This window comes from Enoplosus armatus, chromosome 16, assembly GCF_043641665.1.
Source record: "Enoplosus armatus isolate fEnoArm2 chromosome 16, fEnoArm2.hap1, whole genome shotgun sequence".
NCBI lineage: Eukaryota > Metazoa > Chordata > Actinopteri > Centrarchiformes > Enoplosidae > Enoplosus > Enoplosus armatus.
In genome coordinates, this window is record NC_092195.1 from 1,119,758 (window position 1) to 1,136,842 (window position 17,085).

The 17,085-nt window shown below is 45.6% G+C and overlaps 1 protein-coding gene across 1 annotated transcript; it reads left to right on the plus strand.

The window, feature by feature from the left end:
* The first annotated feature begins 1,624 nt into the window (after window positions 1-1,624).
* Window positions 1,625-16,846, plus strand: sema4ab (sema domain, immunoglobulin domain (Ig), transmembrane domain (TM) and short cytoplasmic domain, (semaphorin) 4Ab). The gene is made up of 15 exons (XM_070922004.1): window positions 1,625-1,671; window positions 3,069-3,311; window positions 3,734-3,894; window positions 4,708-4,767; window positions 5,090-5,188; window positions 5,385-5,478; window positions 7,080-7,202; window positions 7,375-7,502; window positions 8,442-8,623; window positions 10,112-10,256; window positions 11,096-11,285; window positions 11,997-12,112; window positions 13,176-13,339; window positions 14,758-14,852; window positions 15,915-16,846. The coding sequence occupies exons 2-15, from the start codon at window positions 3,215-3,217 to the stop codon at window positions 16,736-16,738; spliced, it is 2,478 nt and encodes an 825-aa protein (XP_070778105.1). The 5' UTR covers window positions 1,625-1,671; window positions 3,069-3,214; the 3' UTR covers window positions 16,739-16,846.
* Window positions 16,847-17,085: the final 239 nt, after the last annotated feature.

Consider the following 17,085-nt stretch of genomic DNA (forward strand, 5'->3'; position numbering starts at 1 on the left):
TGTTAAAATGTACTTCAGTTCGTACAACAGTAAGTGAACGCGTCACCGTTAAAATGTACTTCAGTTCGTACAACAGTAAGTGAACGCGTCACTGTTAATATGCACTTCAGCGCTGACCCATTACTGCCACTTTACTCAGCAATCTGACCACAATCAGTGATTCAAAGCACACATATTCAATTCATTCATAAAATGGAACCTGATGGCTTCTTTTCGAACAGTTAACTCTTTCATTTTTGTAACAGTTTCAGTCATGACTCAAGTCATCATCATTAGGCTGAAGTGAAGATACTTGAGAAGAAGATGATGATTTTGTAGAACCAATGAATTTGGATATCTATCTAACATCTAGAATGATCAAAATTGTGTATGTGCATAGCGGCCTGTGCAGGTTTAAGTGCTATCTCACAGTGTTTACATCCATAGCCCACATATAGTGCTGGATTAATAGCCCTTTTGACACAAGGTCACCCTATTTTAGGGAACCGAAATGTGTTGGACAAATTAAAATGAAGTGACGCCATCATATTAAGTATGTGGTTGCAAAGCGTCTTCATCTTCAGTCCTCTGTGGGTTCCTCTGACTGAGCGCAGATGTGACCAACCTTACAGCTGAAGTCAGTATTCACCTCGTAGCAACAGGGGCGTAAACCTTCATCACTGACCTTAGAAAGAGTAGAAAGAGAGTACTGCGTCATCACCGACAGGGGTAGCACTGCAAAACTGTCATTTTAGCTTCTATAAAATGTGATGCATTGCATTGTGGGGGTGTCAGCATTAAAGCTACAGTAGGCAATATAATTGAATTGTAATCTTGGCTGAAATAACTAGTTTTGACCATTGCATGTCACTAACAATATTTAATTGAAGGGCTCCTTAAAAAAAAAAAAGTGTGCCTGTGAGCAGCCACCCCCCTTTGTATTTAGTCTTTTTTTTAAATGGACTCGGTCTGAATCAAACAGCCAATCAGGATAATCAGGGGGTTCGGTGTTCTGGTTCCTCTCTTCCAACCGTTCTGATTCACGCTCCAATCCAGAAGAGGGAACCGTCTGCAGAAGCCCTTGTTCGTACTGAGTCGATGTGATTGGCCAGTTACGCGCCGGCTAACCCCTGATTGGTTGTTTGGTTCAGACCTGGTCCAGATTTTTAAAAGGACTAAATACAAAAGGGCAGGGTGCTCACAGACAAAAAGATTCGTTATTTCAGCCAAAATTATAATTCAATAATACTGCCTACTGTAGCTTTAAGTAGAGTACATGCCATGAACATCACTATCTTTTTGTTGTTCCATTGTTGGAATATTTGAGGGCACTATATGGAGCATCCAGAATTATTACTTTGGTTGAAATAACTAATTTTGACCATTGCATGCCACTAACAACATCTATATCTATCTATTTTAAAGGGCTCGACACCGGCCCTGCTGTTCAGACGGCTGTAATGTGTGCGGCTGCCCTGTAGGCGGAGCCCGGAACCTGGAGCCTTCTTGGTTGACCGTCAGCTGGGAGGAGGCTCTTTTGTTGTTATAGTAAAGGCTCAGCCACGGTCAGCGTTTCGCCCCCACCCCGCACCGGGTCACGTTCCTTCTGTCCGGTGTGCACCGGGGCACAGGGCAGGGTTGGAGGAGACAACGGCGGACTTTCTCCCGCAGCGTCAGAAGAAGAACGGAGAGGTAACGTTAACGTTTACCAGAGGACTCCCAACTGTCTCCTCGCGCGCGCGCGCGCGCTCCACATCTGTTGGTGTCGGGGATGTTCTCGGTGTAGTTTTTTTTTTGGTTGTTTTTTTTACGGCGTCCTGTTGCACAACCAAGAAAAAAAAAATGACTCGCTGTGAGTTGAGGCACCGCGAAGGTGGAGCAACAGTTAGCCGTGGTGTGTCGCAGCAGTGTTAAAGCCGCAGGACGGAGCTGAACTTCGCTTCCCACGTGTGTCGTTTACCAGCTAACCGCCGCTGTTGTTGTCGTAGCCTAAACTATCAGGCATGTTAGCTGCTGTCCGACCATAGCTAAACAAAGACGAGCAAGCTAAAGCTAAGGTGACCAACACACACACACACACACACACACACGTTAATGTAACCATGTATGTTGTATGTCAGTGGTGTGGACGTAGTGTAATAGCGGTAAACGTTGCTGCTGCGCTCGTCTGTCAGCGCACGAGGACGTGTTGTCCACGCACCATAAGGACCCGAGCTAACCTTCGCGCGAGACCCTGCCCGCTGGCGGACAGTGGCAGGTGAGGGCGCGTGTGGCAGGAGATCGGCAGCATCCCATAAATCCGCTTTTTGAAGCTTGACGTCTGGGTGTCATGGTAGCATATGTGCGGGCCTTTCCAACAATTGGAAATGGTGCAACCTGTTGCAGTAACATAAATACACAGCCCCCGCTGTAAGAGGCACGTTAGTGTTGGATGCTCGTCCCCACATTTCCACAACTTGTTTTAAAGGTCCCACATTGTAGAGAGTGTTTTTTTTTTATTATTATTATAAAGCAGGTCTGGGTGCTGTATAAATACTGTGAAAGTATCAGAACGCTCGGAGAAATGAAACACAGCCCCGTATTCAGAAAATGTGCCCTTTTTAAACGAGCCGTTAGGACTTCCGTAAAGTTGTGATGTCACAAATATACAGTAACCGCACTCAGCCACGCCCAAAAAACAGCTTGTTTCAGACAGAGGGGGGGACTGAGGGGCTGCATGAAGGGCCACGAGAAGATACATAAGGACTTTTTATGAACTGTGAATCGTGCAAAGCTGCTCTAGTGGAGTCCCAGAATAAAAAAAAAACATACAGCTGAAATGAGCTCTGCCTTGTTTTCTGTCTGCCTCCTGTTGATCTGCATGGACATTTCTGCAGTGTGCTTCATGTCAAGAAGACGGAATGACGTGTGTTTTGGATACTGAGCCATGGGTGTGCGAGCGTGTTCACTGTGATCAGCAATGAGCGATTGGTGCAGTCGTGATATTGAATGTGCCATTTGGAATGCTTACACAAAAATGTCACATCTGCAAATAATCCTTCAAAATGAGGAATCGCCTGTCTGTCTGTCTGTCTGTCTGTCTCTCTCAGACCCAGTGATGGTCTGCTGTAGAAACCAGATCATGTGGCCACAGCTACGATCTCCGCCCCTCCTTGCAAGCCTTTGACACCTCGGGATGAACTCGCCCTCTGACCCTCAGCGTGATTAAGGTCAGCCTCCGTCCATTCCTGCTCTAATGGAGAATCCCAGCCTGCTGTCCCTCGCCGTGGCCTTGCTTGGTTTTCTGAGCCCATGTCTGACGAGACTGACTCCCAGAGTCTCCTTCCCTATGGGTAAGTAAAGACTTTCAGAGTCACACTGGTTTTGTTCTCCTTCGTCCTGTTGGTAGTCTTAAAGGTAGCAGTCTGACGGGTAAAGATGGGAAGAAGAAGAAGGCTGCATGCCATTAACAGTGAAGGTTTCAAACATGAAAAGAGGTTGTGTAAATGTTTTATTAGGCAGGCAGTGTGTTGTGTCTTGTTTTGTCATTTTTAGACCGACCATCCCTCTGCATAAAAGGGACTGTGTTAGTGTGGCCATGTTTGAAGGCTTGTCAGACACCAATACATACTGTGGCATAACTTGGCCGTTTGACATCTGAGCAGTGAATGCTCCGTGCAAATGTGCAGATTGCAGCCTGCTCACATGCTTTTAATTGTCTGTGGTAATTGAATGAAAATGCCTAACCCTTGTGTTAACTGCTGTGAAACAACAGGTAGTCCTGGGAGACATCTCACCCGCTTCGGTCTCCATGATGTCAGCAACACCACCACACTGCTGCTCAGTGAGGATGGAGACATGCTGTATGTAGGAGCCCGGGATGCTGTGTTAGCCCTGGATGTTAGCCACAAGGACGCCATCATACTGAGGAGCAAGGTGGGGGGGCGACCGCTGCAGTGGAGCTGCAGGCCCAAACTAAACAGTCGTCAATACCTACGTGTCTAATCGATGTCCTTCAAAGTTCAAGTGTCTGTTGACATGAAGTGTGTGAAAGCACTTGCATTGTCAGTTAAAGCTACAGCAGGCAATATTATTGAATTGTAATTTTGGTTGAAATAACTCATTTTGACCATTGCATGCCGCTAAGAATACCAAATTGTGTGTCTGTGAGGACCCGCCCCTTTTGTATTTAGTCTGGACCAGGTCTGAATCAAACAACCAATCAGGGTTAGCTACCACGTAACTTGCCAGTCATGACTCTGTACAAACAAAGGGCTTCTTTTTGATTCGATTGGAGTGTGAATCAGAACGGTTGGACGAGAGGAATCAAAACACAGAACCTTTTTAAAAGACTGAATAAAAAAGGGGGGCGGCTGCTCACAGACGCACATTTTTTTACGGAGCCCTTCAATTAGATATTGTTAGTGACATGCAATAGTCAAAATGAGCTATTTCAACAACATTTTTAATTCAGTAATATTTCCTACGGTAGCTTTTAAGTCTAAGTTAATGAGTTAAAAATTGCATATGAAGTATGAAAACTGAGAGAACGAATAACTCAATAAACAATGTTTTTTGATGAGTCTGAACATTGTGCACAATAAACACTAATGTTAAAACCTGCAGACTATATTCCCAATACGCTGTTCTTAATCTATAGCTGTGTAATGGAAAATGTAAAGGTGTGTGTTCGTTCTGAAGCGCTCATTGTTCAGATGGATGTAAATCTTTTTTTTTCTTTTTTTTCAGCTGGACTGGAGCCCGTCAGAGAAAGACCTTGAACAATGTTCCATGAAAGGCAAGAAAATGGCAAGTAGTAGTTGATGTTGTACAGAATACTGTGAGCTGATTTTAAACTCTTGACTCAAGGGTGCCAACCAAACACGGCATTCGATGCCGAGATCTTAATGTGCCTATTGCGTATCTCATTCTGTAAATATTAGTCTCGAGTCCAAAGGTCCCGCTTTAGGAACACACTGCTTGCTGTTCTTTTACTGGAACATCTAACTGTGGTCCTTTTTTAAGATAAGATAAGATAATCCTTTAGAGACATGAGTAGAAAATGTAGACATAATCAATAAAAACAATAAAGACCGTTACTAAAACATTTTGTGTGTATTTGTTTTTCTAGGCCGACTGTCCCAATTTTATTCGCGTTCTGCAGTTTTTGAACACCACGCACATCTATGCCTGTGGAACATTTGCCTTCAGTCCACGCTGCACCTACATTGTAAGTGTGTTTGCGCAGACATTTTGAAACTGATTGGTGTTAAACAAAACCAGGCAGTATGATCATGCTCACTGTTTTTTACGATCTTAACAGTTTACACAAATGGTTTATTTCAAAGCAGAATTTTTGCATTTGTTTAGATTTCTCCATTCATCAGTTTGATATCACCTTGGCTTTTTCCTCTTTTCTGTCCAAGACCTCTGAGACGTTAACGATGAGCGTCAAGCCTGACGAAGGACGAGGCCGCTGCCCCTATGACCCCTACCAACGCAACTCTGCCATCATCGTAGGTAAGGAAACAACGCCGCTGAGCTGAGGCCAGTTGAAAGAAACGTTTGGCTGCTGCTCGGTGTCGGTGGAGGGAATTACTGCTGAATCCAAACATGTGGCACCTGTGTGGGGATTGAAAATAGAAGCAGTCTGATTTCAAATTGAACTAGAGTCAGAGTACTTCGCCCCAGTACAGTACACCCCAGGACTGTGTTTAGAATGATCAACTAGTTGTGCTTGCCAGACTAAGGCGCCATTCAGACCAAATCCAGCGGCGGGGCGAAAACGCCAGTCCTCCCATTCATTTTGATTGAGGGTAGTGCGTTTAGGCTGCGGCGGTGGTAACTACGGGGGGTTCTGAAGAAAAAAATCCTTGAGACGATTCTATGATTTATGTGTAGTCACCAGCTGAGGTTGTGTGAAAGCTCGTTTCAGGTTACTCGAGCAATGTCATAACATAATGTAGGATACTCCTCATCGGCATCAGGCATGTTCCAACCCTCACCTATGGTCATGAGCTTTGGGTAGTCACCGAAAGAATGAGATCGCAGATACAAGCAGGCAAAATGAGTTTCCTCCACAGGGTGGCTGGGCTGACCGTTTAGAGATAGGGCGAGAAGCTCAGACATCCGAAGGAAGCTCGGACTAGAGCCGCTTCTTCGCATCGAAGGGAGCCAGTTGAGGTGGTGCCTCCTGGGCGGTTTTCCCGGGCATGTCCAAATGGTAGGAGACCCCGTGGTAGACCCAGAACCCACGCTGGAGGGATTACATATCTCATCTGGCCTGGGAACGCCTCGGGATCCCCCCAGGAGGAGCTGGAAAACGTTGCTTGGTAGAGGCGACGTCTGGACTGCCCTGCTTAGCCTGCTGCCACCGCGACCGGATAAGCATAAGAAAAATAGATGGATGGATGTATGGAGGGAGCATCAGCCACTGATTTGTCAGATGTTTCGGAGGTCAAGATGTAACATGGTCTTTGAGAACACGTGTCCCATTAGTTTGAAATGATCTTGTTAACTCCTTATCTTCGGAAAACAAAATGTTTTTCATAGATCACAAGATTATTGTCCTGCTATTGCTAACAAAATCATTTTCCTGTTGTTATTATTAGGTAACCACTTGTTATTCAAGGATAAAGAGTAACAACAAAACTGTTTAAACAGAGGCTTGTTTGGCAGCTGTATGCAGCAGTGTACGTAACCATACTGCTTAACCAGGGTGGTGAAACTTAAGAAACACCCACAAAAAGTCCAAGTTAGAGTTAACTAAACAGAAAGGTCTTCATGTGAGTAAACACTTCAATTTAAATTGATTTAAAAAGGAGGACTGACTGAATAAATGCAGCAAAACATTTGATGGAAGATTGATTTCAAAATTAAACGTAGAGTGGTGTGTCGTCTGCATAGCTATAATTAACCCTAACCAACTCATTTCAGTTGCAGATTTAAGATTTAAACCTTTTGGAATATGGTGTCATGCATATCTTCGGTCAGCCTGGGCCCTGTAACTTGCCTGTTTTAGTATGCAGCACCTCCTAATGTTAGATGTTTTTCATATTCCAATAATTTTTAAGGAACATGTTGCTCTTCAGTGTGGCATAAAGTGCTCTCGTGTTTGTCAGATGGAGAGCTTTATACCGGGACAGTGGCAGACTACAGGGGGAACCGGCCAGTCATCTCCCGGCACCTCAGTGAGGGCAGGCGTGTTGACCTGAAGTTGGATGATACATTAGGATGGCTGGAGGGTGAGTGTGTTGTCTCTCAAAATGAAACATATATTAGTCTTAGAGTCTCTAGAATTGTATTGATGGTTCTGCTCAGTTACACATGTAGCGCTGGCTAGCCTGACGAACCACCTCAGACATATTTTCCAAATCTTACACCTTTGGCAAACTTTGCCATCTGTTGTTGCTATAGATCCGACCTTCATCAGCTCCAGTTTCATTCCCGATGAGGAGAAAATCTACTTCTTCTTCAGTGAAGTGGGCAGAGAGTACGACTTCATCGACAAATTCATCGTCTCTCGTGTTTCCCAGATCTGCATGGTAAGGGTGAAGCAAGTGCTCATATGAGCGATTTAACACAATTCACCAATTGCCTTAATTTAGAAATTTCTGTATGTGATGTGTGTATATATATATATTTTCATTTATTTTTCACTCTTACATTAGGGCCGAACAATGAATCGAAATCGCAATATGGCCATGTGCAATATCCAAATGGCAGGAGCTGCAATTGTTTGATAAAATGTGTCACCACATACCTTTTACAAATGAAGCATTGTGGCGCCACAGAGATGCCCCCGCCTACAAATCATATTCTTCAGACGTAAGGGAGCATGCTTGTTTGGTACAGAACCCAGCAAAGATCCCATCATTTTTTTTTGTCTCAGTGAAAATGAAATGCAAAAATTACCATTTCCACTAAAAAATCGCGACTCATATGGCAATCGCAATATATATGTCAAAATAATCGCAACATGTTTCTTACACACGCATTTTTATTCTCATACGCATACATTTTAACTCACGCAGTCATACATTTTCATTCTCAGTGGGCTGGGGGCAGACACAGTTTTACAAATGTTCAAGTCAGTCTTAAAATGATAAATAAATGTTACCTTTTGATGTGTCCCAGAGTTAGCTTAAAGGTATTCATCTGCAGTCCCTTGACAGGTCACAATGAAACAGGTTTTGCTTACAATCATTCCTCCTGTTCATATCGGCCATTATTGCATCGAAGGAGGACTGTGGTCCCCCATCACTCACACTGAAAGTGCATTAGGAGTGGAGCTGGTTTCATGATGGCACCCCCTAGTTAGAAGACAGCAACCCACGTTACCCGCCCTGCTAACGTCTGCTTCTTATCTACCCCGACATACTGCCGTGTCTTCACTGGCCTAACGGAAATGCTGTGCAAGTTATGACACAAGAGGTGGCAGTGCTGTGTTGTGCCTGATGCCATCTTCTCCTCTCGTGTGTCAGAGTGATGTTGGAGGCCAGCGGACCCTGCAGCGACGCTGGACCACGTTTGCCAAAGCGCAGCTCTTGTGCCAGGCGGATAATGAGCTGCCCTACAACGTGATCCAGGACATAGACACCCTCCCACCAGCAGAGGGATCTCCTGCAGATGACACACTTTTCTATGGAATCTTCACCTCCCAGTGGTCAGTAAGCTTAATGGCCGTGACATGATCCATACAGTACCTAATCTACATTCCCTGAACTATGGTGGCCTGTTTTCCCACAGGTTTCCACACTTGCACCAGGTCGCCGCTTGAGGGGAGTTTTTAAGGGGGCTTTCACATCAATGAACCGCACCTGGGTCCACTTGAGTACACCCCAAAGTCCAGTTCATTTGATTAGGGCTCAGATCAACGAACCGCGCCTGGGTCCACTTGAAAAGGTGGTCTTGAGCACGGTTCATGTGTACTTGGGTACGGTTCTCGTCAGGTGTGAAAACCCATGTGCCAAAACACAGAAGTAGACTGCTATTTAAAATGTGACACCATAACTATTCGACTGTCCCGTTGAAACATCTGTGTATGCGCCCAGCACACGCCGATCTCATCCTCTGAACTTGCGCGGCCATGGCAAACCGTACTCCGGTTCGAAGCAGTCGTCCCTAATATGAAAACGCCCCAAGTTCATCGTGCTGCCTATGTACTTTGTAGCAGCACAGCGAGTTTGGACAGAGCGCTGTTTCTCATACTAATTGTGTTTTTTGTCTTTCGTTTGGCGTTTTGAATCGGCCGAAGTAAGTCGAGTGTTCACAATGTTCCCGGGATTGTCCACGTCACTAACAACTTCTGTGTGGCTTCCCAGTTGCACAGGTGGAAGGCGCACACTTGTGATTCTCTTCGTAGTATGGCGTTAGCTCATTCAGAGCATTGGAGAGTCTTTCCTCAACACCAGTAAAGTTGGCTTCTTGTGCGGCCACACCTGGATCATCTGCATAGATGAAGCAGCTGACTCCCTCGCTTTCGGTTGGTCGTTTGTGTAGATGTTGAAAAGGGTTGGTGCAAGGACGCCATCCCATTTTTTGAGCCTTCGTCATCTGCTCCTCTTATTTCCCAGCTCACCGTAGAGAAGTCGGTTCCCTGGCTTTCGACGAGTTCCGTCAGTCAGGTGTCCCTTTGTTACCTCCTGGGTCTCGTGGGAGAGACGTCCATGGTTGACGGGTGTCGTAGGCAGCGGCGAGATTGATCAGCAACTACTCCGGTTACCATCCCTTTCTCGAAGCCGTCTTCGATATGTGGTGTCAGTTTCAGTGCTTGGCTTATCCTGGTCTGAAACCTGCTTGCTCCGCCATGAGGCGTTGGTGGTCAATGTTGTAGGACGTGCGAGACGTGTGTTTTTTCAAACCTAGAAATGCACACAAGAGATAAAGCGAAATCCCACCCAAACCCATACATTTTGCAACATGTGTAGCCCAAAGCAATACACATAGCTGGTGAAAACAACCACTGTATTAGGACATGACCCACTGTAAGAGGACCAACTGCTAAAGTCAGTGCCGTACTACATCTAAAAAAAAACACTCTTTTGAGGACAACATACACACTTCAGCACTGTATCTTCATACATCACGCATCATGTTGATTTTTGTCTTTTGCTCTCATTCATAGTGTTTGTCTTTGTTTCCCATTAACCAGGTCTGTCAACTCTGGACAGTCAGCAGTGTGTTCATTCCGCCTGGCTGACATCAAATCCGTTTTCTCTGGTAACTACAAAGTCCTGAACCGGGACACGTTACAGTGGAGCACGCGGGTTCAAGAGAAGGTCGCAAATCCCGGAGAGGTAAATGGTCACTTCTGATTGCTACGAAAATGGAGAGTGGGACTGCTGCACCTCCCCCTTCTGTAGTCCCCGGGCTCACTAACAGGCAGATACGCCGGCTTTAACTCTTAACAAGCTGAGCTCACATTCCAACAAAACTCCCAAGTTAGTCAAACGTATTTGCAGAGAAAGCAAAGGTGAACAGCGGAATGATGACCCGAACTGTCTGTCATCTATCACAGTTTACAAACCCACCTCAGCTCTGACCCACTGCACTTATGTAGTTATGTACACACTAGGCTCCTGCTGATTGACGACATGTCATACTGTAACGATGATTGAAGAGACGATTGCGGCTAATTGCTGGTGTCCCTGCCCATCTTATGACGATTGTCTCATTGTGGAATGTGGCAAACTATATTTCATTGTAAAAAAAAAAAAAAAAAATCCTCAGTCAGTCTGCTGTGGTCAATAATTAGAAACTTGTGTGTTATATTTAGAATTTAGAATAATAATAATTTTGGCCGTTTTTGAATACTTTTGGTTTTACCGTAATATGCTAAACACTAAAAAAAATGTTTACCATGCCAGTGTTTTCTTCAGCACAACATCACCTGTATGACTTGACAATTATTCACAATAGCATGTGAAAGGTAAAATTGAGAAAAGTGAGATCATATCGAGCATTATACAACTACTTACAACAAAAAGCAAGGTGTAGGTGTAGCCATAGGCGTTTTCATTCCCAGAGTGTGCGGAGTTCCTAAACACTCGTACTCCCACTTCCGCTTCTCTGCTCAGTTGGCGCCTGATGATACACTGCTAAGTGGAAATACTAAAACGTCCCTCTTGTGTGGTAGTGTGGCCTGCACAACGCGTCGGACAATGCCCTGCGCTTTGTCAAAGAAAACTTCCTGGCGGACGACAGCGTGCGGCCAGTTGGGAGAAGCCTGACCATGGTGTCCGCTGAGCACAGCTACAGCCACCTGACTGTGCAGAGAGTCCAGGCCGCCAACAACAGAGACTACACGGTCCTGTTCCTGCTTACAGGTAGGCAGACCACTATGTCGAGCATGACCCATTTTTTCAGCATCGACTTACTTGTCAATCACTTTATTTATTTTCTTAAATCGTGTTTTTTAATTTTTTATTTTAATGCGCACTTTAAGAATGCTTGCCACTGTCTGCACCCATCCTCTGTGGTGACTTGGAGCACTGGCAGCGGGCTGACTGAACTGTGAGCTCTGTGGGGCTGACAGTTGGAGTGTTTCCCCCCGATAACACAAGTACTTGTAAATGTCCCATCTGGACCGTGTTTATGAAGGCTTCACTCTTCACCCCTCCATCGTGTCCAATTTTAACTCGCCTCTGATCTGTTAGAATGAGCTGAGCTGCAGGTTTGGGGACTGGACTGAGAAACCCGCACTCAACCACGCATTTGCATTTGCAGAGCAAGTGTTTTGAATATTTCAGGTCCTGCTTGCAGTGTTGTTCTCCTTACATTTGTCGGCTGCATTTCTTGACACCTTGCCATGATCAACTGAAACCAGCAGCACAGAGGTAGATCACGTGGCCCGCATGCTCGCGCACGATACAGCCAAAACAGTGAGCCGCTCGTGAAAACATTTCTCCATAGCGCCACCAGTGGCAAGTTACCATCAGAACACAACCTGATGTTTCTGTCAACCCCACGTGGGTTGAACAGCATTGAGTCTGACTGCGTAAACCGTAACTGTGTTTTCTCGCTTACTTTCATTCCAGAGTCTGGTTACCTACACAAAGCAGTCCTGCTGCAGAGTGGGGCCCACATCATAGAGGAGGTCCAGGTTTTTGAGCAGCCTCAGCCCATCAAGAGCCTGAAGCTCTCCATACCCAAGGTACACTCCGAGAGGGACATTCACTTTATGATTTACTTCAAGTCAGAGGGTTCGGACGAGATACCTTCAACACACCAATCCAATCCAAAGCTTGATGTCTGGTCATCAACAACCTCATGCACCAGCCTACAACCCAGTGCAACCCAATGCAGTTAATTCAACTGTGGCAATAATGCAGATTTCATTACCGATAGTAATATGAAATAACAGCTTTATTTTTAAAGCTACAGTAGGCAATATTATTGAATTTTGACCATTGCATGTCACTAACAATATCTAATTGAAGGGCTCCTTTAAGAATAACATGTGTCTGTGAGCAGCAGCCCCCTTTTGTATTTAGTCTTTTTAAAAAACTGGACCAGGTCTGAATCAAACAACCAATCAGGGATTCTGTGTTTTGATTCCCCTCGTCCATCAAATCGAGTAGAAGCCCTCGTTTGTACAGAGTCCATGTGATTGGCCGGTTGGTTGTTTGATTCAGACCTGGTCCAGATCTTTAAAAGACTAAATACAAAGGCGGCGGCTGCTGCTCACAGACACACTTTTTTTTTTTTTTTTAAAGGAGCTCTTCAATTAAATATTGAATCTTGCTACCGCTGTAGCTTTAAGTCAAATAAAGATGAAGGGAGCAAGAAAGACAAAATATACAAGGTAAGGATTTTACGCTGATGTGGAGTCCTTCCTAATGTACAATAAGTGATCTTGCTGATGTTAGTGTATTGAGTTGTTAATAAGGCATCCATCTAACTGGACTTGTAGCCTGCTATAGTGGCAAGCTTCGGCTCTCTGTCGTCTCACTATCATACCATACATATCGCATACATTACAGTTATACTGATGGTACTACTGACAGACACTGCCGCCATGTGGCCGTTTATGAACAACACATTTGGATGATCACCCCCAAAGTGTCTCACTGGAAAGGCTTGCTGTTTTGTACCTGTTAAAGGTTTGTGTAGCATGTATGTGACACTGGTGTCCAGGATTAGTCCTCGCAAGAGGTTCATGTAAAATAATCTGTTTTTTTTATAACAGCTTTGGTCTCCTTCTGTCCCTTTTGCAGGGTCTGATATATGTTGGCACGTCAGAGGGCGTGGTGAGGGTTCCAACGGCCAACTGCTCTTTCTACTGGACCTGTCCGCAGTGCGTTCTGGCCCGAGACCCCTTCTGTGGCTGGGACCCTATCAGCAGGGCCTGTGTGGAGGCCTCCAACACCCAAGCCAGTCTGTGAGTACCACAAGATATTTGCCATTGTTTTGTTCAAAATGTCTGATGTGGAAATGACACTAATTGTCTCAGTGATTTGGTTCTTCAGAAGCTTGTGGGCGCTGCTGAAATGTTAATGTTCTGGATGCAGTCTGATGAGGTATATGATATGTTTCTCTATAGGGAACAATCCCATACATAGATCTGATATGACAAATATGTAGTATATATGTCCATGTATGTCCAATTTATTTATTTATTTATCTATATGCTTATAGATGTGATGTACATGTAAGTCACCATATATACTCATACCATATACCTCATCAGACTGCATACTCCAGAAGACTTTACCAACTTTGTAAAGACGTACGAAAGCAGCGAAGGTTTCCACCGCTTAGTGGCACTTTACCTCTGAAGCAAGAGCCTTTTGTTCATATTATGATAGATTGTGCGGGAGCCATTATCTCAGTCCAAGCTTGAAAATGAATATCCAGGGGCTATTACGCTATGTTTTTTTTTTTGTTGCAGAGTTGCAGATAGCTCGTAAGTACCGTACACAGTTGCAGGGAGCTATTGAAAGGTTTCCCTCGCGCACTTAAAATCTCTGACTCGAATGTTTTGTTCAAACTCATCCCAAGGAGTGGGATCAGTTTGTCCCTTTTCCTGTTTTTTTTGCCATTAAAGACTCTAAGACAACTGTATGTCTTGGTATTAGCCTACTCAAGCTCATGTTTGGCCATGAAGTTAACCCCCCTTGCACTTCCCAAAGACAAGAACAAGAACTGAAGTCTCCAGGGGATGTGCTTGACCATGTATTTTCTTTTTAAGCTAGGTTACACTCCTAAAAACCTTGCTTGCTAAGATGACTTGAAGGTGAGGTCCAGTAAGACAGCAGTTCTGCATATATTCAGTCCAGGAGACCACTCTTATTTATATAGAACCAACTCATAACAGAAGTTATCTCAGGGCACTTTTCATAGAGCAGGTCTAGACCGTACTCTTTATAATATTATGACAAAGGCCCAACAGTTCCCACCATGAGCAAGCACTATGGCGACAGTGGCAGGGACAAACTTCCTTTTAAGAGGCAGAAACCTCGAGCAGAACCAGGACTCCAAGGGACGGGAGTAGAGGACGGAGAGCTGTGTGCCGAGTGTAACCGTTAAGATTAGGATGGAATATATGATCACCGAGCTCGGTGCACCGTTGGACAACAAAAGAAGAGGACACGGCCGACCCAGCCGCCCATGTCGAGTGGGTGCCTCTCGATGATGCGATTAATGTGGGTCCATTTGGGACTTGGGACTGTCCAATGACCATGTATAAGGCGCATTATCCCCGAGCTGAGAACTCCCAGTTGAGAATTTCTGGGCCAAATTATGAGCTTTGTCGAGGACCAGCCTTCTCAGCTGACTGTAGTTTTTTTCCCTCCTCAGAGGCCAGGACGTAGACAGAGGGAACGTTGAAGAGGCGTGCAACAGTGTTCCGTTAACGCCTAGAGCCAGATTTGGCCCAAACAAACTGCCTGCAGGTAAGTGTCACTTAACTCGGCTGCTTTGCTGTGCTTGAGCTGGTTACATACTCCATGTAAGAAACATAGATATTTATTGGATTAATGCTAGACATGTTCCTTGTAGCTAAATGCACAGTCCAGTATGGCACTAAGGCTCATGATATACCTGTTTCTTTTGCCTGCGTACTTTGTATCTGGTTTGTATAAGGACCCGTTAAAATTGAAAGAGAGAGTTGTGACTAAGATAAGTGCTGAGAGGGACAAAAAGTGTGAAAAAAAAAAAAAAAAAAGCTCGTCACTGGACAAACCGTGTAATGGAGATGCACATCTTTGACGTTTCTGTCCTGATTATTGTGATTCATCAGCCGCTTAAGCTCACATATACGCTTATACAACATCTGCGATAAGCCAATATCGGCCAATTTATCAGCCGGGCTCTAGTAACTATATAGTCTGACTCACTGGATGTAGGCTGTTGGTACAAGTCTGCCGTTGGCCGACTATTTCGGTCTGAATTCCCTTCCTGCTTATCCACGTCTTATCAAGACACGATTGTGATTGGTGTAAAGAAAAACAAATCCCAGAATGGTAACGGGTTAAGCCATTGTAGTTTAAAAGCAGGTTCAGCCTGAGCTTAAATCTGTCCACGGGTTTCAGCTTCGCGCACTAAAAGAAACATGGCACCAAACAAGCAAGTACCAGTGAAGAGGTCTCCAATATGCATTGTTTATCAATGATCAATGTTTCAATATTGGCCCCGATAACCCTTCTAACACCACACTGGGCCCAAGGAAACTGGTGCATGTATTTCACAGGTAAGCTCAGAATTAGCATATGCTACACACCTGTGTGCGTATGTGGATGTATGTTACGAGCAAGTTGAACATTTGCTTGCTTGCATCCTTTTGCTTTGATTATGTCCTTATGCATTTCCTCACCGCCCCTCAGATTCTTTGGCATAGATGGCTTTTTGGCAGTTTTCATGGTATGTGATGACATTGTGTTCAGGGGTATGGAGGGCCTTGGTGTATTGGGGGTTTTGGTGAGCTGTAGTCTGTATGTCAGCCTCATGTCCTGCAGGTGAGCTGGTGCCAGTGTCTCTGAACGAAGTGGTGCGGCTGCGGTGTCCCGCGGCGTCACGGCTGTCCCAGCAGCTGTGGGAGCGTCCCAACAGCCGGCTGTCCTCGGACCTGTACCTGCACCTGGAGGATGGGAGCCTGAGCTTTGTGGCCACCCCCACCACACTGGGCCACTACCTCTGCCTGTCCACTGAGAACGGCTACCAACAGACCATGGCCATCTATCACGTCAAACAGAAGAGCAGCCCCGTGGCTCATACTCCAACCAGCTACACGTGGCCTCAGACACACCCCATACACACCACACAGGGTGTGGCAAGGCCTGGGAATGGACCGCATACCTCTGTGGGGACTTGGCCTAAAAGAACAGAAACAAGACAAGGAGAGACTGAGCCAACAGTGTCTAACAGGGACACTCGGGTCACCACCAGACAGCTGGGCAGAAACTTGACCCTGTGGACAGGGGAATCGGGGCAGAAAGAAGCCGAGTTTCGGGACGGGGAGCCCCTGGTGGTGGCCCGAGGCCCCTGCTATTTAAAGGAGCTTGTGGTTGTGTCAGTTCTGCTGGTGCTCTGCCTCAGTCTGCTAATCACCGTGCTTCTGTACGTCGTCAGACAGCGCTGCCGCAGCCGAACCGCCCCGCAGGCAGGAACTCCAACCAGAGACTCTGACAGAAGGACCCCTGTGGAGCAGGAGGCTCTCAGGGGGAACCAGTTTCTGAGCAAATGCAACGGACAAGCCCAGCACAGCGGACATGCCAGTGGGTTAGTTCGTAACGGGGGAGTCACAGGCTCTAATGGGCATTTGCCCAACACCCCCATCTGAATTGTCCCAGGCATTTAAACAGACGAGACCAGAGGGGTGAAGGGAGGCCACCCCAGGTACCAGAGTCACCATGGTGACTGGCAGCGGGTGGTTCTGTTACAAGGTCCAAACACTGTGGGGACTCCTGTGATCCTGATTTGGATCAAATGGGTGGAAAGCTAAAAAGACAATCTACCTGTGGTACTTAAATGAAGGCACATGACCGACGCTGAAACACAATGGCTGTGACGTTCTGAATGTTCTGAGTGTTTCCAGGTACTAGACGGTAACATCTGAGACAGAAAGGTGTACAAGTTGATCTAGTACAGTATAAAATATTTGCATAGAATAGTCAGTGTTCGCTGCAA